Source organism: Salmo trutta, chromosome 3 (genome assembly GCF_901001165.1).
Source record: "Salmo trutta chromosome 3, fSalTru1.1, whole genome shotgun sequence".
NCBI classification, from domain to species: Eukaryota; Metazoa; Chordata; class Actinopteri; order Salmoniformes; family Salmonidae; genus Salmo; species Salmo trutta.
In genome coordinates this window covers 59,456,451-59,479,563 of record NC_042959.1, presented here as the reverse complement: position 1 = coordinate 59,479,563, position 23,113 = coordinate 59,456,451, and the positions used below count along the sequence as shown (strand labels likewise).

The 23,113-nt window shown below is 42.7% G+C and overlaps 2 protein-coding genes across 2 annotated transcripts; one reads left to right on the top strand and one right to left on the bottom strand.

Annotated features, from left to right (window-relative positions):
• Positions 1 to 298: 298 nt before the first annotated feature.
• On the top strand, positions 299 to 20,407 carry LOC115181664 (CUB domain-containing protein 1). Its single transcript, XM_029743495.1, has 10 exons — positions 299 to 460; positions 3,640 to 3,879; positions 4,170 to 4,538; positions 4,717 to 5,088; positions 8,792 to 8,989; positions 9,356 to 9,736; positions 10,701 to 10,890; positions 11,066 to 11,232; positions 13,691 to 13,778; positions 19,792 to 20,407. The coding sequence occupies exons 1-10, from the start codon at positions 391 to 393 to the stop codon at positions 20,267 to 20,269; spliced, it is 2,553 nt and encodes an 850-aa protein (XP_029599355.1). The 5' UTR covers positions 299 to 390; the 3' UTR covers positions 20,270 to 20,407.
• LOC115181671 (uncharacterized) lies at positions 14,209 to 16,683 on the bottom strand. The gene is made up of 2 exons (XM_029743507.1): positions 16,366 to 16,683; positions 14,209 to 15,428 (listed from the first exon to the last, which is right to left on the bottom strand). The coding sequence occupies exons 1-2, from the start codon at positions 16,616 to 16,618 to the stop codon at positions 14,890 to 14,892; spliced, it is 792 nt and encodes a 263-aa protein (XP_029599367.1). The 5' UTR covers positions 16,619 to 16,683; the 3' UTR covers positions 14,209 to 14,889.
• Positions 20,408 to 23,113: the final 2,706 nt, after the last annotated feature.

The window sequence follows — 23,113 nt, the reverse complement described above, 5'->3', positions numbered from 1 at the left end:
ATGGTGTGGCCAAATGATATGTGTCATTGGTCCAGTGAAGCTTGCTATCGAGGTCTAAAAGGCTAGATTTAACTAAATACCTATCAGACCTCAGTCTGTTCATTTTGTATTACGTTAAAGCTTATTTTTCTAGAAACTTTTTTAAAAAACGGCACCGAGTTCAAATATGTTGCAATTCTTCAAGCAACAACTCACCTGTCAAAATGACTGCAAGAGGAACGCCTTACCTGAGACGTGATGTCACACAGCAGGACAGCAAATGTAGGTGTAACCCATTTTACTCAAAGCGAAAGAACTACACGGAGGTCCAAAGCCGTAGTCGCGACTTGTGCCAATTTTAGTTCAGTTATATAGCTTATCGTTTGAGATACCGACGCTGAAAATAAAGGCATGACTTTATCAACGGTCGGCTGGGCTCTGCAGCTTTTGGGGATCGCGTACGCCGTGTTCGTTCTATCAGGTAAGTCACCGCTTATTCAGTTCCATTACATTACACATAATAGAGGAGTTTGTTAAGAGCCGCGATGCTCGGTTCGAACGATAACAAGCGTAGCTTGCGGTACGGTTTTGGAAGCATAAGGACCTTGTCTTTCATTTCGGCTAAATTGATACACATCTTTATAGGGTTAGATTGAAGACATAGTGGACTACCTGTGCTAATTAACCCTCCTGTGGTGTTCGTTTCACGTTAAATTCATTCTGTGTTCCCGGTCCAAAATTACCGCCCATTTATAGCTGATTATAAATCCATAATAATACATATATTATCACATAATGTTGTGTTAGATCTTTTTATCAACTTAAGTTCTTGTGAACATTACAAGTTTTGAACTTCTATTTGCTATTTATGGCCTGTAGGCCTCATTGTCCTGAGCTCATACAACTCGTTTTTGAGTAAAAAAAAGCATAATGTATGGATTATTAAGACTATAATAAATACTCAGATGAAACATATTGTGCTATTTATCACAGACTACTTTGTGTCAAAGTTTAACAAGGACTCTCTCCTCCTCACCAGTGTCATGATCAAAGATATGATCATGAGCCTCACATACAGTAAATCGTTTGGTCATTGTGCTGCCACAGAATGAAATGTGAGCAAGGCCTCAAAAAAGCTTTATATACCAGACCTGCAAGAAAAGTTCTATATATTATTGAAACAATGTTGCAATTGTTTGTGAGAATGCCAACAGATGTGGTTCCCGTGGGGGAAAGATTCTATTGGGGAAAAGTTCCCGTGTGGGTTGCCATGGAAGCCAAGAAGGGGAGTGAGGTGTGTGTGTGTGTGTGTGTGCTCAAACACACATGCATGTTGGGGTCTGGGAGAGGAAGTGTGTCTATCTGATGAATGGGCATGTGTCTGAACTCAGTTTTATACACTAATTGTAGTCTCACCCATTCATTTCTAATGACCGGTCATTTTTGACCAAGAACACCACAGGTGTACAAAAGTGAAATAAAACACTCAACATTTTATGAAAATCATCAAAATGTATTTTGTGTGTTCAGATGCCTTGTGTGGAATAAGTCATGGAACCTTATGACAATCGGATTAAATGAACTACATTTTTCAGAGAGAAACTTGTAAATGGGTCCAATTTGACCGGAACACAGCAGGAGGAACTATCTTCTCCAAACTCCTGTGTGTAGATGGAAGACAGATGCCACAATACTGTCTGCTGCAGCTGTGTTAAAACCAATGAAAACAGTGTACAGTACAGGAAGTTTCTATTTTAATGTGATATGAAATTAGAGGGATTTATGTTTCTAAAACCATACCGTAATTGAGATTCGATTCACGTTTAGATGGAGTATTTGGCTGTTTTGGCTTCCAGAGCCAATGCACCATTAAACAGAACATGTAAGGTTCTTGGACTAAGGAGTAACATTCGGCTCCTTTAGTCCAATATAGGGCTAGTCACTGCTGAGTGTCAGTAAACAGAATTATCATTTTAAGGTTTTGTTTTAATTTGGTAATAGTTTTAAACATTTAGAAGTGAACCGTAATACATTTGTGATTATTGTGATTCTGTAAAAAAAAAACATTTTTAAACTGAAGAATAGGGAAATTATTTTAGTTCCTTTTTATTTCATGACTAGGTCATTGTAATTGTCCCTTTACTATAAAGATTGAAATGTAGATATGTATACAATGAAATGTTCTATGAAATGTTTCCCATGATAAAACTTACTGATGGACACTAACAGTATTATGAAGTTGCAGGGATATTCTTGAATTGGAAGAGGATGTATTCTATAGGTAGACTACGCATTCAATAATTGTTGTTGACACTGGCACAAACACACACAGACAGTTGAAAGGCCAGTCAGTTTCCTAAAACAAAAGTGTGTAGATGGGATGCAAATGACAGACAACATAGATGTTGACTGGCCCATGTTGTGCTTTATGAATAAACATAGGAAAACATCTTTAATGCATGAGTCTGGTTCAGTGGAGAAATAGGAATGATGGGAGGACTGTTGAATGCATCGGTTCTATCCAGAGGCCAACTAAGGAAATAACTTCCAAGTCATCTAATATTTTATTAGGATTCAGGTGGAACAACTGCTTATCAGTTTCTATATGTAGACCAGGGCCACTGAGTTTGCATTGAAGATTACGGGGGGGGTATTTGCATAGGTCAGACAATAGGATCAGCATCAAAAAACAAGGAGGACGAGGATCAGGCACTCTTCATATATTTAAAAGGCCTTAGAGTGCCTTGGTCCTCCTTGTTTTTTTGATGGCCAATTAACCCCTTTATCAAGAGCACTTACAATTTACAAATATCTACTATTATATTCAAGCAGCACATCCCTTTGTTCTTTTTTCTACAATCTGTAGGATCAGTTTGGTTTGTAATGATATAGCTAGGTAGGCAGAATAATGTTTAGTCAAGCCCCCGTAAGTTGTGGCTTACACATCTTATCTCATTGTCAACAGTGACAGCTGGACTGTAATAGCTGTACATGTAACAGTGAGGGACAAACAAGGCTTCCCAGTAACATCTCCAATGTCAAACAGTCACACAATCAGATTATATCTTGGCTATGTTACTAGGTAAGGTTTTGGGGAAAGCATAAGTCAGACAGATAGAAGGAGAGAGAGAGCGCTTGTGTGTGTGTGCTTCAGATAGAGAGGGAGAGACAGATGAAGAGAGTGATTGTCTAAAGATAAGAACGTTTACGGATACAGCCTCACAGATATATGGCAGTCTGAACTGTTGAACGACCAGGCCTATGTTTGTTCAGTAGGCCCTAGCTCACAGACGTGGGGCTGGTTAGTCATACAGGAAGTGGAGCCAAGCTGTTGACATCGATCATCTCCCTACACACTCCCTCAGTCATATGAGACTTTTCTAACACGCTGAAGCAAAAAAAGGACATGAGGTCAGGCTGAGAAAAACATCAGTTGTCTTTTCTGTCTACTGAGTAGTAGTTCTACATGACAGCCAGAGAAAAAAAGGACATTGTTTTGTATTCTAAGACTCTGTTTATGTTTTGTACAAATTAATATACTTTTGATAGAGGTGTGGTTATGTAAAATACCCATGTGATATAGAACAACCCTGCTTCCCCAACTGATGCCACTCTTCTACCTTAATTCATCAATCCCTTCCCTGGTTGTTGTTCATTCAGAGGGTGTGACACTGACCCTCACCCCTGACCAGGGCACAACTCTCAACGTCAGCCAGAGTTCAGAGCGCAGCAGGGGGTCAAAGTGTACTGTATGCACCGGTACAGGCTTGAAGAAGTCCTGCTCCAGGGCTGGACGTGATTATGTGGTGCTGCTGACAGACCCCAAAGCTGCTGTGAACATGAAGTTCACCTGCACCAAACCAGAGGAAGTCTTCACTGTGGAGGTGGTCAGGGAAATAGGTAAGAACTCTCTATGAAAAATATAATGGTGGTGGTTCCATGGTATTTAGAGTGTCCATAGTGTCCTTAGACTGTCTATAGCTTGTCCACATGGTGCAGAAATACAGTGTCATTACAGTATAGGCACATTGTGCACTGTTGTTATATTGCTATTACATAGTGTTTACAAGAGGGATACCTGTGTGCATTTTCATAATACATACTCCATATGTGACTGTGTGTGTGAGCATACCTGTGTGTGTGTGTCTCTCTGTATTGACTTCCTCTAACTCCTACCCTCCTTCCATCAGATTGTACCACAAAGTCCTGTAATGGAGACATCACCCCCATTGAGTCTAGAACCGGAACGCTTCCACTCCAGAACTTCAACCGTACCTTTATCTGGAACCTGAAGGCCCCGGTTCCACGGGCGTTCCATTTGGACTTCACCCAGATGGGGCTGAGACAGATCCTGCCCTCTGAGAGATGTCCAGACCAGCACACGTATACCCTGCTAGCCCTCCAGAGGACAGGGGAGGCTGCCATCGGGACGTACTGCAGGAACGGCAGCGTCTCTGGGGCTCAGGTCTTGAACCAGGGCAGGCTCTCTCTGGAGGTCACTGGAGGACGGAAACTGATCCCCACCATGTTCAACCTGTCTGTTGGAGAGGAAATCAAAAGTGAGTTGGTCAGACAGTGGTTTCAGATAACTGACATAAAATCACATTGTTTTCATTTCATTAATATAAATGGATTACTTATGTCTGTATGTTTTTAGTCATGGCCACAGACATGATTTAATGGACCTGGTTAACCTTGTATTTTCTGACACTTCATCAACATATCATTGTCCCTCAGCACTTGCTGTCCTCAAAGTGACTTTACCGGAAGGGACGTCGTCTTCGGAGTTCCTCTCCCCAAACTACCCGAATAGTTTCCCTGACGATGACCTGATGGAGTGGAAGTTTGTGGTCCCTCCCAAACACAACGCTACGGTTGTCTTCCTGGGTCAGACCCAGCCGCAGTGCCTGAAGAAGGAGCCGGCCGTGGAGTATCGCCACAGTAACGGGCAGTTCGCGGTGGTGAAGAAGCTGTCGGACCCCCAGCCGGCCCAACGTCGGGACTCCTTCTCCCTGATCCTAAGGAACTGTGAGATGAACAGGATCGGAGACGGCTCCACTGGTCTCTCCCTCCGCTTCAAGGTTTCAGCCAAGAGGAGGAGTCTTCCAGGTCACTACAGGACACTGAGTACAATAAACTAGATGGCTTTAGAAAACTTTTACCAAAACCATCCTTGAGTATCCCCAGCAATTTGACTGACTTTATCTTTTCCATTACCAGCATGCCTGATTCAACTGGTCAACTACATCAAACTCTTGATTACTTGAATCAGGTGTGCTGGTACTGGAATAGGGAAGTGGAATGGCTAGGTGTTCTCCAGGAATGGTTTGGAAAACACAGCTTTAGTAAAAAAGGAGAGGATGAATCATGTGTGAGTTTGTGGAAAGCCCTGCTCTTTCCCTCTCAATTCCTAACACGTATGAACACAGAAGGCAATCTTTTCCATTCCAGCCATTACATTGAGGCAATCCTACTATAGCTCCTCCCACTGAGACTCAACTGAAGTCACGGTACCTGCAGTGCATTCGGAAAGTATTTAGACCCCTTCACTTTTCCCACATTTTATTATGTTACAGCCTTATTCTAAAATTGATTAAATCGTTTTTTCCCCTTATCTATCAACACACAATACCCCATAATGACAAAGCAAAAACAGGTTTAGGCGATCACAGCCTCGAGTCTTCTTGCTGATCCTCTCAAGTTCTGTCAGGTTGGATGGGGAGTGTCGCTGAACAGCTATTTTCAGGTCTCTCCAGAGATGTTCGATCAGGTTCAAGTCCGGGCTCTGGCTAGGCTACTCAAGGATGTTCAGAGAATTGCTCTATTCATCTTTCCCTCAACCCTTACTAGTCTCGCAGTCCCTGCTGCTGAAAAATATCCCCACAGTATGAGGCCTCCACCACCATGCTTCACCTTAGCGATGGTATTGTCCAGGTGATGACCTCCCTGACCAAGGCCCTTCCACCCCGATTGCTCAGTTTGGCCGGGCGGCCAGCTTTAGAAAGAGTCTTGGTGATTTGGTCTTTGCTCTGACATGCACTGTCAACTGTGAGACCTTATATAGACAGGTGTGTGCCTTTCCAAATCATGTCCAATCAATTGAATTTACCACAGCTGGACTCCAATCAAGTTGTAGAAGCATCTCAAGGATGATCAATGGAAACAGTAGGCACCTGAGCTCAATTTTGAGTCTCATCGCAAAGGGTCTGAATACTTATGTAAATAAGGTATTTTTTTCTAAAATGTTTTAAATGTACAAACCTGTTTTTGCTTTATCATTATGGGGTATTGTTTGTAGATTGATGAGGAACAAATGTATTGTATCCATTTTAGAATAAGGCTGTAAATGAACAAAATGTGGAAAAGATGAAGGGGTGTGAATACTTTCCGAATGCACTGTATATTAGCATTTTTTGCTCATCTTGTCCAAATTATTATAAAGTATCATGGGATGGGTGACCATCCCTTTAAGGCCAATTGTTGTGTAGTGTCACATGTATTTAGATAATGTAGTAGTAGTGGTAATAGCTAATGTAGTTGTACAGATCCAACATATTCCAATTCATTATAATAACATGGAGCTTTTAGATCAGCGGTAATTTGACAAACCACTCTGTCTTGTGGTTAATGTTTACAACCACAAAAGGGGATTACTGTAGCTTTTATATACAGCCGAAGTCGGAAGTTTACATACACTTAGGTTGGAGTCATTAAAACTCGTTTCTCAACCACTCCACAAATTTCTTGTTAACAAACTATACATCTTCTTTGTACAAGTAATTTTACCAACAATTGTTTACAGACAGATTATTTCACTTATCATTCACTGTATCACAATTCCAGTGGGTCAGAAGTTTACATACATTAAGTTGACTGTGCCTTTAAACAGCTTGGAAAATTCCAGAAAATGATGTCATGGCTTTAGAAGCTTCTGAAAGGCTAATTGACATCATTTGAGTCAATTGGACGTGTACCTGTGTATGTTTTCAAGGCCTGCATTGAAACTCAGTGCCTTTTTGCTTGACATCATCGGAAAATCAAAAGAAATCAGACAAGACCTCAGAAAAAAAAGTCTGGTTCATCCTTGGGAGCAATTTCCAAACACCTGAAGGTGCCACGTTCATCTGTACAAACAATAGTACACAAGTATAAACATCATGGGACCACGCAGCCGTCATACCGCTCAGGAAGGAGACGCGTTCCGTCTCCTAGATTTGAATGTAATTTGGTGCAAAAAGTGCAAATCAATCCCAGAACAACAGCAAAGGAACTTGTGAAGATGCTGGAGGAAATAGGTACAAAAGTATCTATATCCACAGTAAAACCAGTCCTATATCGACATAACCTGATAGGCTGCTCAGCAAGGAAGAAGCCACTGCTCCAAAACCGCCTGTAAAGGGGTGCATAACTGGTGGCAGGGAAGTCAGACGCAGGAGAGCAGAACTAGGTAGTAGCCGGAGCAGTTTAATCCCAAAAAACAACGGCATAAAAATACAACAGAATATGGGTACAAAAACCCGACGCGCATCAGTAAACAAGTGCACAAGCACTTACAATAAACAATCTCACATAAAGACAGGGGGGAACAGAGGGTTAAATACACAACAAATAATGAGGGAAATGGAAACCAGGTGTGAAGGACAACAAGACAAAACAAATGGAAAATGAAAAGTGGATCGACGATGGCTAGAAGACCGGTGACGCCGACCGAACAAGGAGAGGAAATGACTTCGGTGGAAGTCGTGACACCGCCATAAAAGATCCAGACTACGGTTTGCAACTGCACATGGGGACAAAGATTGTACTTTTTGGAAAATGTCCTCTGATCTGATGAAACAAAAATAGAACTGTTTGGCTATAATGACCATTGTTATGTTTGGAGGAAAAAGGGGGGACGCTTGCAAGCCGAAGAACACCATCCCACCTGTGCAGCACAGGGGTGGCAGCATCAGGCAGCATGATGTTGTGGGGGTACTTTGCTGCAGGAGGGACTGGTGCACTTCACAAAATAGATGGCATCCTGAGGGAAGAAAATTATGTGGATATATTGAAGCAACATCTCAAGACATCAGTCAGGAAGTTAATGCTTGGTCACAAATGAGTCTTCCAAATGGACATTGACCCCAAGCATACTTCCAAAGTTGTGGCAAAATGGCTTAAGGACATCAAAGTCAAGGTACTGGAGTGGCCATCACAAAGCCCTGACCTAAATCCCATAGAAAATTTCTGGGCAGAACTGAAAAAGCGTGTGTGAGCAATGAGGCCTACAAACCTGACCCAGTTACACCAGCTCTGTCAGGAGGAATGGGCCAAAATTCACCCAACTTCTTGTGGGAAGCTTGTGGAAGGCCACCCGAAACGTTTGACCCAAGTTAAACAATTTAAAGGCAATGCTACCAAATACTAATTGAGTGTATGTGAACTTCTGACCCACTGGGAATGTGATGAAAGAAATTAAAGCTGAAATAAATCATTCTCTCTACTATTATTCTGACATTTCACATTCTTAAAATAAAGTGGTGATCCTCACTGACCTAAGACAGGTAATTTTTACTTGGATTAAATGTCAGGAATTGTGAAAAACTGAGTTTAAATGTATTTGGCTAAGGTGTATGTAAACTTCCAACTTCAACTGTATACAGCTTTTAACAGTGCAGATTGCCACTGGGGCAGACTTTTGGTATTCTTCTTCCTAAATGTGAAATCCTTGTCTTAATTCTACTGTGGGCCTGCATGAGTTATAGTAAGTTAGTCAGTGGAAGTTGATGTGCAGCTACATGTATTTGATTTGTTACTGTGACATACTTTGCAGTGTTGTGCAACGTGGACCTGAGGAAAGAGCGGAGGCTTTCCCTCCATATTGAGAAGACTAACCTCATGTCTGACTGTGAGCTGAAGCTGAACTCTGTCATCCAGGAGAAAATCACTGTTCCCTCAGGGAAGATCTCTCAGCTGTCCTTCCAGGACTGCCCATGTCAGGAGCTGCTACTGACCGCCACCAGAATCATTGGTAACTAAGGCCTAACTAGCAACACTGCTCTGCTCTGAGTTATATCACCATAAGCATTATTATTAACACTATGCTGCTCGCCCAGTCACTAACCTCTCATTGTGTTGGTCTGGCTTGAAGTCATAGAAGAATAACATGATATACCGTTCAACATGTGTGTGAGTGTGGCCTTAAGCCCTAACTAAACAATCACTGCATTTCAATGCTACATTTTTGGCTTCCCTAACACTTTAAACAATATCTGGAGTGTGGTAATTAGGATGAACAAATACTTTGTCCTTCTTGAGATCCTAAGGCACCACAAACTCATGGTATATATTCAACTTTATTTTGGTTTGTATCCTTTACCTCCTCTCCATTTCTCAGAGTGCCATCAGTGGAGGGGCTGCCCAGCAGCAGCAGCCCCTGTCCCTCTGACGGCGCCCGTCCTGGAGAGGTGTCTTCCCGCCCCCCTGGGCAGTGTCACCTGGATCCTCCGTCCCCCTCAGCATGGCACGGTAGAGCTCCTGCCCACTACTGGCAACCTGAGACAGTCCCTGCCAGAACAACCCTGCAACGGCTCTGTCACTCTCACCGTGGCCGAGGACGATGACGGCACCACCGTGGGTCAGTTCTGCCCTCAGGGAGCCATACGCAAAGTCCAGGTCCACACCAACGTGTCCATCACAGCCTCAACCATGGGAGGGAAAGAGAGGTGGCCATTCTCACACCCTTTACTCAACATCTCCTTCACCAGGGAGATTGCAGGTAACATGTTTTAATTAAAGGTTTAACTGTGTTATTGTGAAGTGGAAAAGTCTAGGAGCAACAACAGCTCAGCGGTAGGCCACACAAGCTTACAGAATGGAACCTCAAGAGTGCTGAAGCACGTAGCACGTAAAAAATCGACTGTCCTCGGTTGCAACACTCACTACCGAGTGAGTTCCAAACTGCCTCTAGAAGCAATGTCAGCACAATAACTGTTTGTAGGCAGCTTCATGAAATGGGTTTCCATGACCGAACAGTTGCACACAAGCCTAAGATCACCATGCGCAATGCCAAGTGTTGGCTAGAGTGGTGTGAAGCTCACTGCCATTGGACTCTGGAGCAGTGGAAACGCATTCTCTGGAGTGATGAATCACGCTTCACCATCTGGCAGTCCGACGTTTTTATTTTTTTCATGGTTCGGGCTAGGCCCCTTAGTTCCAGTGAAGGGAAATCTTAAAGCTACACCATACAATGACATTGTAGATGATTCTGTGCTTCCAACTTTGTGGCAAAGTTTCAGCATGACAATACCCCATGCACAAAGCTTGGTCCATACAGAAATGGTTTGTCGAGATCTGTGTGGAAGAACTTGACTGGCCTGCACAGAAACCTGAACTCAACTCCATTGAACATGTTTGGGATGAATTGGAACGCCGACTGCGAGCCAGGCGTAATCGCCCAACATCAGTGCCCAACCTCACTAATAGTCTTGTGGCTGAATGGCAGCAAGTCCCTGCAGCAATGTTCCAACATCTAGTGGAAAGCCTTCCCAGAAGGGTGGAGGCTATTATAGCAACAAAGGAGGGACCAACTCTATATTAATGCCCATGATTATGGAATGAGATGTTCGGCGAGCGGGTGTCCACATACTTTTGGCCATGAAGTTACATCTTTAATAAATTGTTTTATATAAAAGTAGTACTGTAACTGCAAATATGTTATTCTCCCCCTGATGTACATACAGAGAGATACATCTTCACGGTATACCCAATGAAAGGAGTACCAACTCTCCTGGCCACCCCTAGTTGGCCTGTGGGAATGAAGTCCTACTCCACTGTGTCCTGGATCGTCGATGTCCCCTCCAAGCTGGAAGCCCACCTCATGTTCGACAACATCAGCCAGCCTAAGTGCAGCAACCGCCACACTGGCATCAGGTACAACTAGAATAGTATGGGGTACCTGAGACGTCCTCTCTAGGTTTCTTCATTCTAGGGAGTTTTTCTTGGCCACTGTGGTCTTGCTTCTTCCTTGCTTGGTCTTGGGGTCCAGGCCAGATTACTGTAAAGCGCTTTATGACGTGCTGTAAATAAATACATTTGATTTGATCAGGGTGCAGATCCTGGGCTCCCTGGAGGAGATGTACAGCCGGAGGGAGGACGAGGAGGCAGGCAGGAAGATCACCATCTCAGAGAGCTTCTACCTCAACATGTCCAACTGTATGCCTGAGAGAGGAGACTTCAGCGTGCTCACACAGATCACACTGCACAAGGACAAGAGTGAGTGACCAACTGTGTGCAGCAGTTATCATGATAAGCAATGTTGTTCTATCTCCTCTCACTCCCTTCTTCCTCTTGCCCTCTCCATAGGTTGTTTGTTTAAAGTGAATTTGAAATTGCAGTGAAAATCTAACGCTCCATGTTTCTCAGCATTTCCCTATACTATTCTGATATTTTGTTCATTCTGGTCTTACTACACTGAATATACTAAACATTAGGAACACCTTCCTAATATTGAGTTGCACTCCCCCCATTTTGCCCTCAGAACAAACTGAATTCATTGGAGCTTAGACTCACTCATTAGGTAGGATTAGGCAGCTGCCTATGGCGGCAGATTGACGAGGGTGGCATTTTCTGAGGTAAACTGACCATTTTCTGAGCTAAACTGACCAAACAATGACAATTTTTCTCAACCAGTGGCATATGGCCTTTATTTTAGGTGTGCGTTGATGCCGCCCTTTGATAAGCAGTGCCCACTTTGTCAAAGGCAAGGGCGCAAAATATTTAGCTTGTCCATTCCCAGCGAGCCTCTCCGGGGTTCTGTTGGAGAGACGCATCACTGCTCTGCACCAACATTCAGTCCAAAAAATGATCTAACATAAATCATGTAGCAGATATAGGATATGATAGAAAGAGTATGTGGCCTTTTCTGTAGCCTACAGACTGGAGATAAAATGTATGATAATGTAATGAGACGGACACTTTTTACATCATACAGGTTTCTCCCATTAAATAGCCTAATCTAAATGGCGCTCAATCAAATAAAAAATGCGCTGTCATGTTAACAACATATCCTAAAAACAGGATAGGTCAAAGTTAAATGGACAATATGGAATGGACAATCACAACTGTTTTCCAGGAGTTTCAACCCATTGTCGTGATCAGTGGTTTCAATTTTGTATCCCTCCATTTTTGACAAGCTGATCATAACAAAAAAGTACTTTTGCATTTCACGCTGTGCAAATAGGCTCACGATAACTCCTGATAAAGTTGGTACCTGATATTCAGAGCTTAAATAGCCAAATTGATTAGTCACAGGAATCCGTACTAATGAAGCCAATGAAACGGCCTGTTTTACAAACAGTGGGCCTAGCACATGGATGGGCATTCATAAAATTCCATTGGGGGCCACATGGTAGGCTACACCCCAGTAAGCACAAGCCGACGTCTTTTGGAAGTCTTTTTTTTGTTTTACAAACGTTAGGCTTACCACATAGATGGGCATTCATAGAATTCAATTTCAGGCTACACCTCAGTGAGCACAGAAGCACGGAACAACACCTTTTGGGTGTCATTTTGTGGTGCAGTCCGGATCGGCCTTGATTTACAAATCCATTGATTTTTGATCCAATCCAGACCAAATCTTTTAGACGTTTTTTTCTCGCTTACTGGGAGTATTCTAGTTTTGATCTCGCCTAGGGCGTGTGGTGGAATTATTCTAATCAACGGAGAGACTTTTAGATTTCTTCAAAACAATTTAACTTTATTATTTAATTAGTGCAGTAATGGAGTTGGTCAGTAACTCAACCAGCAGGACTAAGCCACAGCATTTTAAAGCAAAGTCCATCCTCCTGGATGTTCATGACAAATCACAGATGAGAGAATGTATACGAAGGTACATTGTGCTCTCATGCAACAGACATCACGATTACATCGCAACAGGTTTCTGTCTCAAGGTCGTTTACTGCTTGTTTATACAGAAATACTAATGTAACATAGACACTAGGTCTTTCCCTAAAATTATTAAGTTCAGTGTTCATCTGCCATATGGGAGAGAAAAAGGAGCTAGGGTCTCCCTGGCACCGACAGACAGGCACACAGACAGTAATCATGGAATGGAATGTTGTCCTATCACCAAGCCATCGTAAATCTACTGTCAGTGTTAAAATCTCAGCGGCTCCTCTCAGATACATAGAGTTCTAAGAACACTGTTCTGTTGCCTATTATATATAACAGACAGTGTGAATGTACTGATATAGGGATACATTCTAATATAAAAGTAATGTGATTAACAATGTTGTAATTCTACGACAGGTGGCAGAACGGCAAGGACCGGCCCTGGTTGAGTCAAGTTGGCTGGATGTCCTTTGGGTGGTCTTGATAACCATGGGAAATTGTTGAGCTTGAAAAACCCAGCAGCGTTGCAGTTCATGACACAAACCGATGTGCCTGGTACCTACTACTATACCCTGTTCTTGCCCAAGGCTTAAAAATACTTCTTTAACCTGTCTTGTCCCCTTCATCTACACTGATTGAAGTGGATTTAACAAGTGATATCAATAAGGGATCACAGCTGTCACCAGAATTCACCTGGTCAGTCTAAGTCATGGAAAGAGTGTTCCTAATGTTTTGTATATTAAATGTTATCAGCCTCCGATTTTGAAACATTATGTTAGTGAGTGGGTTGATAATGGGATATCAGTGAATACTGACCTGTGTGTGTGTTCCTTTTCCTAAGACCTGCTTCTGACCAGCATTCTGAGTGCGGTGGCAGCTCTGCTGGTTCTCATGGTGGTTGTGTTGGCTGTGGTTTGTGTGGTGATCAAGTAAGTGAGCTAGCTACCTTTTCTATAGCCCTTCATGATAAATGTTGGGATGGTTTCTCAGACAGATTCATCTCCAAGAAAAAGTAGGAGCGTATTCCAAAACAACCATAAGTGCTCTTGCAGAGGAATGGTAATGCAGAAGTTATAACCACAACTAGGTGCTAACTAAGGACACCCTGATGAAGGCCTAAGACAATACACGTTGGTGTATTTTAATGTTTTAGCTCACGTTGAAGGCTTTTTAACTTTCAAAGTGTCTGGCCTTTGATTTTTTTATGTCACTTAGCACCTATTTGTGGTTAAAATTTTTCCTATTCAATTAGAGATTAATATCGATTGAAAGTGTTTTTTAGTCCAGGATTAGGCTTAATCTGTCTGAGAAAGCGTCCTTTTGAGTACATATGGCAACTATGCATTAGAAGACGATTCGTGACACTCTCCATTCAATAGTTTATTTGATATAAAAAAATGCATTTCAGTATTCAGACCTTCAGCAGACCAGCATTGGCCTTACTCAGGCTTCCTTTACTAGGATATGGAACTGAAACATTTTATCAGTGATTTCTTCAGCAAGAACGCTGTAGTGTTTTAATCAAGTTTGATTACGACAATATAGGCTACTCCTCCCTCACGTTCACATTGTTTTTACAATGTCAAAATAAAAAAAGACTGCTTGTAAAGGCATAATATGGACAGGCTCAGGCCGCAGGTCATAGGCCCAGGTCGGGCCGGTCTTCAATTTTCCAACCTGATCAAGAGTCCTGGTGTGAGTCCTCATATGCAATGTCAGACCCTGGCGAGTATCGAAACGTTTCTTACACACAAGACAGCGATCCAGTTTCAGTTTGTGATTGCTCATATGCTCTTCCAGCAAAACCTCCTCATCCTCTGTGAAACATATACCACAGATGTAACAAGAAAGTGATCCTGTACGTGCAACGTGAAAATGTAGATGTTCTTTCAAACTTTCTACAGACTCAAAGGTTCTTCCGCAGATACCACACCGAGATAGCGGTGTATGTCTATGGGCATGAATCACTAGATACGTCACGGTGATAAGGTTTTGCACATATTCTACAATGACGAACAGCATTACTGGAGATACGGGATTTCAGATGGGACAACAGACATGGAAGCTTGGTCCAGCTTTAGTCTGTGTTCTCTTTGACTTGAGTGGAGGTCCTTCACTCCCCATCTGATCAACACTTTCACCGCTCTCACTCTGAGTTTCAGACCAGTCTGAATTGACTGCAGATGGGGGCTGAGAGTCACTGTTACTGAAGAACTCCGTTTTAATCTGTTCAATTTGTGTTGTGGTGCTGGGTAGCTCATCCCTCTCTGTGTTTTCTTCACTTTGGGTTAAAATTTGGTAAAGATGTGAGGACTGACTTGGGTTCTGATTATAGTCACATTTTACTCTGGCAGTAGATATGAAGGTTTCTGTATCAGCAGAATCATCAGTATCATCAGTATCATAATCCATCGCTTGAAGCTGCTCTGGTCCCTGACTGATGACCCATAGGTCCTCCTGTTCCACTTTAATCTGAGAAGGGTCCTCCTGCCCCAGACCGGGACTACAATCCTGCTTGCAGTACTGCTGCTCAAGGGGAACCTCCTCTTCGGAGATGGAGAGAGTGAGCTGCTGGAGGTCTGTAGGAAAAAGAGCATGACATACTTTGCTAGTACATTGGCTAGTACATTCAAATGCTGAGATGTTGGCTTACAAGAAATGTGTTCTAGCCAGATACATGTAACTTTTGAGCTACACAGTAACCACATTTCCTGACAGTTTTATGCAAGTCATACCATTTATATATAACACAATAGCTGTGATGGAAACTGGAAGTTTCAGTACAGTTGTATAAATGCCTACAGATAATTTGTTCGTTTGACATAGTGTGATCTTTTTGTGTCGGTAAAATAAATGATGCGATAAAAGGCGGTGCAAACGCCTTTATACGCAAACATTGATATAATAAACACATCTAAGTAAATTTGGAGTCACGAGATTATAAAGTGTATGGTCGTCTATGACTCGTGAAACCATGCAGTTTATTAGGCAACAGATGAAATGCATTATAAATTTAACAGTGTGGTGAATAATATTGAGGGTCTTATTCTAATGACTTGATGGATGCTTGACAAATAATAATATTCTCGCTATTTTCCATAATAATCTCATGTAGACTAGTTTACCCGGACAGCCTGTAGTATAGGCTTTATGCGAGCTGTTGGCTAGAACACACGTGCCATGATCAGAGTAGGCACATTTTCTATTTAAAGGGACAGTTTGTGACGAAACTATTGGTAGAGTTGAAAATGTGATGGAAACATATTGAACTTTTGATTTTTATGAAACCTTAAACGAAAAAGTACAGTGTGCACTACGTCACGTACACCGTTTGGTAGAAACTACTGGTGGTGAAAATTCGAATTTTCTTAATGCAGATTTTAGAATGAAAAACGCATGAAAATCTGTCGCCAATTGGATGAACATTTAGTGATGACTCAAATTGAAATAATCAACATGCCTTAGCTATCTGTATAACATGATGGTTGTTACAGGCTTAGCTAATAAGTAACGCACCTTCTAGTTTCTGTAACTTTATTTCTGGTTTAAGAACAACATCCAGCAGCCTCTGTAGCCGGGCGTTCTCTTCTTCCGAACGGGACACTTTTTCCTGGTACTCTGCTATCGTTCGGTCTTTCTCCTCTTTTGAACGGCATAATTCTTGCTGGTACTCTGCTATCGTTGTTTCAACTGCCCCGAATAGCTCATCGACAGCCGCTTTTAATCGCATGTTAAGCAACATTCTCAATGATTTTATGTTAGGCAACATTTTGTTAGTTAACTAGCTGCTAGCAAGTGTTTTTCCTGTTCCACGTGCCCTTTTTCTAAACACATTTTTACACTATCACCACCTGCTGGAGTGGAGTGTTGTGGAAATACATTTATTTATTTAACCTGTATTTAACTAGGCTATGTGTATTTTACTTGTACTGTAGCTTGTCTATATTAATATAGCTACACTCCGAGGTATTTTCAATAAAAAAAAATGGTAATAAGGGATTACTTGTATGGCGCCGGTAAAATGGGTTTTTGTTTGTTAATTTGCGTTGTTTGTAACCTTTTTTTAAACTTATTTTGTACACAATGTTGCAGCTACTGTCTCTTACGACCAAAAATAACTTCTGGACATCAGGACTGCGATTACTCACCACGGACTGGCAGAATCCTTTTTTCCTTTAACGAGTCTGACGCGAACAATATACTGCTTTCTCGGGAACACTAAGACAGCATTGAATGAGCTGTATTCCGGCATAAGCAAACAAGAAAACGCTCACACAGAGGCGGCACTCCTAGTAGCTGGGGACTTGAATGCAGGGACACTTAAATCCATTTGACCAAATTTCTATCAGCATGTTAAATGTACAACCAGAGGGGGAAAAAACTCTGGACCACCTTTACTCCACACACAGAGACGCATACAAAGCTCTCCCTCGCCCTACATTTGGCAAATCTGACCATAATTATATCCTCCTGATTCATGCTTACAAGCAAAAATTAAAGCAGGAAGTACCAGTGACTAGATCAATAAAAAAGTGACCAGATGAAGGAGATGCTAAGCTACCGGACTGTTTTGCTAGGACAGACTGGAATATGTTCCGGGATTCCTCCGATGGCATTGAGGTGTAGAACACATCAGTCATTGGCTTCATCAATAAGTGCATCGATGACGTTGTCCCCACAGTGACCGTACGTACATACCCCATCCAGAAGCCATAGATTACAGGCAGCATCTGCACTGAGCTAAAGGCTAGAGCTGCCACTTTCAAGGAGCGGGACTCTAACCCGGAAGCTTATAAGAAATCCCGCAATGCCCTCCAACGAACCACCAAACAGGCAAAGCATCAATACAGGACTAAGATTGAATCATACTACATCGGCTCTGACGCTCGTCGGCTGTGGCAGGGCCTGCAAACCATTACAGACAACAAAGGGAAGCACAGCCGAGAGCTGCCCAGTGACAGTAGCCTACCAGACAAGCTAAACTACTTCTATACTCGCTTCGACGCAAATAACACTGAAACATGCACGAGAACACCAGCTGTTCCGGGAAGACGGTGTGATCACGCTCTCCGTAGCCGATGTGAGTAAGACCCTTAAACAGGCCAACATTCACAGGCCGCAGGGCCAGGCAGATTACCAGGATGTGTACTGTGAGCATGCACTGACCAACTGGGAAGTGTCTTCACTGACATTTTCAAACTCTCCCTGTCCGAGTCTGTAATACCAACATGGTTTAAGCAGACCACCATAGTGCCTGTGCCCAAGAACACTAAGTTAACCTGCCTAAATGACTACCGACCCGTAGCACTCATGTCTGTAGCCATGAAGTGCTTTGAAAGGCTGATCATGGCTCACATCAACACCATTATCCCAGAAACCCTAGACCCACTCCAATTTGCATTCGGCCCCAACAAATCCACAGGTGATGCAATCTCTATTGCACTCCACACTGCCCTTTCCCACCTGGACAAAAGGAACACCTATGTGAGAATGCTATTCATTGACTACAGCTCAGCGTTCAACACCATAGTGCCTTCAAAGCTCATCACTAAGCTAAGGACCCTGGGACTAAACACCTCCCTCTGCAACTGGATCCTGGACTTCCTGACGGGCCGCCCCCAGGTGGTAAGGGTAGGTAACAACACACCCGCCACGCTGATCCTCAACAGAGGGGCCCCTCGGGTGCATGCTCAGTCCCCTCCTGTACTCCCTGTTCACTCATGACTGCACGGCCAGGCACGACTCCAACACCATCGTTAAGTTTGCCGATGACACAACAGTGGTAGGCCTGATCACCGACAACGATGAGACAGCCTATAGGGAGAAGGTCAGAGACCTGGCCGTGTGGTGCCAGGACAACAACCTCTCCCTCAACATGATCAAGACAAAGGAGATGATTGTAGACTACAGGAAAAAGAGGACCGAGCACGCCCCCATTTTCATCGACGGGGCTGCAGTGGAGCAGGTTGAGAGCTTCAAGTTCCTTGGTGTCCACATCACCAACAAACTAACATGGTCCAAGCACACCAAGACAGTCGTGAATAGGGCACAACAAAACCTATTCCCCCTCAGGAAACGTAAAAGATTTGGCATGGGTCCTCAGATCCTCAAAAGGTTCTACAGCTGCACCATCAAGAGCATCCTGACTGGTAGCATCACTGCCTGGTATGACAACTGCTCGGCTTCCGACTGCAAGGCACAACAAAGGGTAATGCGAACAGCCCAGTACATCACCGGGGCCAAGCTTCCTGCCATCCAGGACCTCTATACCAGGCAGTGTCAGAGGAAAGCCCTAAAATTGTCAAAGACTCCAGCCACCCTAGTCATAGACTGTTCTTTCTGCTACCGCACGGCAAGCTATACCGGGGCACCAAGTCTAGGTCCAAGAGGCTTCGAAACAGCTTCTACCCCCAAGCCATAATACTCCTGAACACCTAATCAAATGGCTACCCAGACTATTTGCATTGCCTCCCCTCTCCTCTCCCCCTCTTTTACACCACTGCTACTGTCTGTTGTTATCATCTATGCATAGTCACTTTAATAACTCTACCTTCATGTAAATATTACCTCAACCGGTGCCCCCGCCCATTGACTCTGTACCGGTACCCCCCTTTATATAGTCTCGCTATTGTTATTTTACTGCTGCTCTTTAATTACTTGTTACTTTTATTTCTTATTCTTATCTGTATTTTTTTAAACGGCATTGTCGGTTAGAGGCTCGTAAGTAATTATTTCACTGTAAGGTCTACACCTGTAGTATTCGGCGCTGTTGACTAATAGATTTTTATTTTATTTTGTCATGATATGTGCACACATACATAGGGTCTTTATATAATTATTGGACTTAATAAGTGTGACTATTTAAGACAACATAATTTGCTCTCTTTACAGTAGCCTACCTTGTGTGTGATAATGTGTTTTGATCTCCCTCCTGTTGAGTAGGAAGAAGAAAAGGCAGCTGTCTCACCAAGTGTCCACCTACAACCCCAACGGGACCAGCTTCCTGCCAGGGCACAACGGGAGGTTCCCCAAATCACGAAAAGACAACGAGTCCCACATCTACGCCTCGATCGAGGACACACTTGTATACAGCCATCTCCTGCGAGACGGGGCAGAGATGGGTGTCTATGGAGACCCGGCTGTGGATGTGTACCAGAGCTTTACTGGGCCCACAGAGACTAAGCCCCTCTCTCTGGGGACAGCCACTGAACGTCCAGAGGTGGGCATCTACCAGCCTTTTGTGCCCCCATCCCATATTGCCCCACCCATCCCCAATAGACCCTTAAGCCAAGCCCAGCAGCCTATGGTGGACAATGAGCTGTACGGCTCCAGAAGCAATTGTGACACCCCTGTACAGTCTCAACCTAACAATATGAACACAGAGCAGGCTCCAACGGTGGAGCCAGAGGCTCATGACTGAAAGGGAGTGGACTGTAGGTTGGGGGTATATGCCAAGCACAGTACCATAGCCCTTCTATTCATAGCATGTACAGTACCAGTCAAGTTTGGACACACCTACTCAATCAAAGGTTTTTCTTTATTTTTACTATTTTCTACATTGTATAATAATAGTGAAGACATTAACTATGAAATAACACATATAATCATGTAGTAACCAAAAAAGTGTTAAACAAATTAAAATATATTTTATTTTTCAGATTCTTCAAAGTAGCCACCCTTTGCCTTGACAGCTTTGCACACTTTTGGCATTCTCTCAACCAGTTTCATGAGGTAGTCACCTGGAATTCCTATAAATTAACAGGTGTTCCTTGTTAAAAGTTAATTTGTGGAATAAATGTTCTTAATGCATTTGAGACAATCAGTTGTGTTGTGACAAGGTAGGGGTGGTATACAGAAGATAGCCCTAATGGGTAAAAGACCAAGTCCATATTATGGCAAGAACAACTCAAATAAGCAAAGAGAAACAACAGTCCATCATCACTTTAAGACATGAAGGTCAGTCAATCTGGAAAATGTCAAGAACTTTGAAAGTTTCTTCAAGTGCAGTCGCAAAAACCATCAAGTGCTAGGATGAAACTGGTTCTCATGAGGACCGCCACAGGAAAGGAAGACCCAGAGTTAACTCTGCTGCAGAGGATAAGTTCATCAGCCTCAGAAATCGGTAATGAACTGCACCTCAGATTGCAGCCCAAATAAATAAAGTTCAAGTAACAGACACATCTCAACATCAACTGTTCAGAGGAGACTGCGTGAATCAGGCCTTCATGGTCTAATTGCTGCAAAGAAACCACTACTACAGGACACCAATAAGAAGAGTTGGACCGCAGAGTGAAGGAAAAGCAGCCAACAAGTGCTCAGCATATGTGGGAACTCCTTCAAGACTGTTGGAAAAGCATTCCTCATGAAGCTGGTTGAGAGAATGCCTAGCATGTGCAAAGCTGTCATCAAGGAAAAGGCTGGCTGCATTGAAGAATCTAAAATCTAAAATATATTTTGATTTGTTTAACACTTTTTTGGTCACTACATGATTCCATATGTGTTATTTCATAGTTTTGATGTCTTCACTATTATTCTACAATGTAGAAAATAGTAAAAAATAAAGAAAAAACCTTGAATGAGTAGATGTGTCCAAATGTATGTGATTCACTGTAATTTCTTAGAATCTATTGTCTGTCAAAGAAGCCCACATTGTTTGATACAGTTGGTAGTGTCATGTGTTTTGGCTGTGGGCACCTTTTCACTGCATAGTGAAAGTGTAACTTTTTATGTCAGCAGCACCCATGCTAAGTTTTTATGTCCCAAATGTTTGCTTTCAATTTATTTGAAGGGTATGTACAGAATGTTGATTTTCACTGAATGTTGTAATTTAAAAAAATGTAGTTTGAACAATAAGGACCAGTTTCATTGATGTAGAAATCCTAGTCTTGGACTAAAAAGCAATGTTTCAATTGATTGCTCCATTGAGCATCCTTTTTTTAAAGGAATGGGTTTAATCTGGGTCCTGGAAACTGACCCTCAACTTTTAAATAATTTACTTTTGAATGAATGATAATAGAGATGAACATACTATGTGTATTTGTATATTTCATTAAGTTTACAGTGAATGTGTAGGAAGATAAAATGTAAAGGTGAAAATTGATTATGTCAAAACACTATTTTTTACACACATACACACACACACATAAATCATAGTTTATTCGTCATATGCACAGGATACAGCGTAAACGGTGAAATGAAATGAAATGCTTACTTGTGAGCTTCCTCAACATTGCAGAAATAATCAAATGAGCGGTAAAACTAACGCAGTCCAAAATACTGTCAATAATAAAAAAAGGAGTTAAAAAAATAAGGTAATAAAAATATACTGTGAATATACTACTGTATGTCAGTGTACTGTTATATACAAGTAAGTAGTAAGTGAATAGTGACTAGTTAGGAGCAAGGTAGAGTGGTAAATAATAAATAGGTGTGTGTGTTGTGTATGTGTGTGAGAGGGAGAGAGAAGTGGGAATGCAGAGATTCTGTGCAAATAGTCTTAAAGTGCAGGTAGACAGCCACCAGGGGTTAGCTGTTCAACAGTCTTATGGCCATGAGGTAGAAACTGTCTCTGAGCCCTGATGCTCCTGTACCGCATGCCAGGCAGTAAAGGAGTAAACAGTCCATGTCTGGGGTGGCTGAATTCTCTGGCAATCTTCCGGGCTTTCCTCAGACACCGCCTGGTGTAAATTTCCTGTAGGGCTAGGAGCTCGCCCCCAGTGATGGACTGGGCAGTTTTCACCACCCTCTGTAGATCCACGTCCGAGGGCGTTGCAGCTGCTGTAGCAGGCGATGATGCAGTCAGTCATAATGCTCTCGATGCATTTCTAAGGTCCGCTAGAGGGTGCTATTATTATCCTGACGTCAAGTAATAGCGCCCTCAGCGGACCTTGGGGCTACTCTCAATGGTGCATCATACACACAGACACACAGACACACGCGTTCACAATGGCCTTTTCTCATTTGGGTAAAAGTCCATCCTCTTTCCTCCATCCTCTCTGGCCAATTCTTTAGTAAGCAAATGGAAGTGTCCTCCCCTTCTCGATAGCCACCTTTCGTCGAGGTTAGTCATGTGTATCCTATCTGTAGTCCTTCGCGGAAGAGTTTTGAAATCTGCCACAACCCCTTTGAATCAGCTATTGTTTTCTCGAAGGACAAAAGCATGCAAACATTTAAAAACAATATGCTACTTATTTTATCTTTAAAATCGCTTGCACAGCTAGCTAAATACATTTCTATCACTTCACACATTAATTTTACACATTTA

Excerpts from the sequence above, each read along its gene's own strand:
- LOC115181664 (XM_029743495.1), top strand. The coding sequence starts at position 391 with ATGACTTTATCAACGGTCGGCTGGGCTCTGCAGCTTTTGGGGATCGCG. Across the intron at positions 461-3,639 it reads CGCCGTGTTCGTTCTATCAG|AGGGTGTGACACTGACCCTC; the intron begins GTAAGTCACCGC and ends TTGTTCATTCAG. Across the intron at positions 11,233-13,690 it reads CACACTGCACAAGGACAAGA|ACCTGCTTCTGACCAGCATT; the intron begins GTGAGTGACCAA and ends CCTTTTCCTAAG.
- LOC115181671 (XM_029743507.1), bottom strand. The coding sequence starts at position 16,618 with ATGTTGCCTAACATAAAATCATTGAGAATGTTGCTTAACATGCGATTA. Across the intron at positions 15,429-16,365 it reads AAAGTTACAGAAACTAGAAG|ACCTCCAGCAGCTCACTCTC; the intron begins GTGCGTTACTTA and ends TTTTTCCTACAG.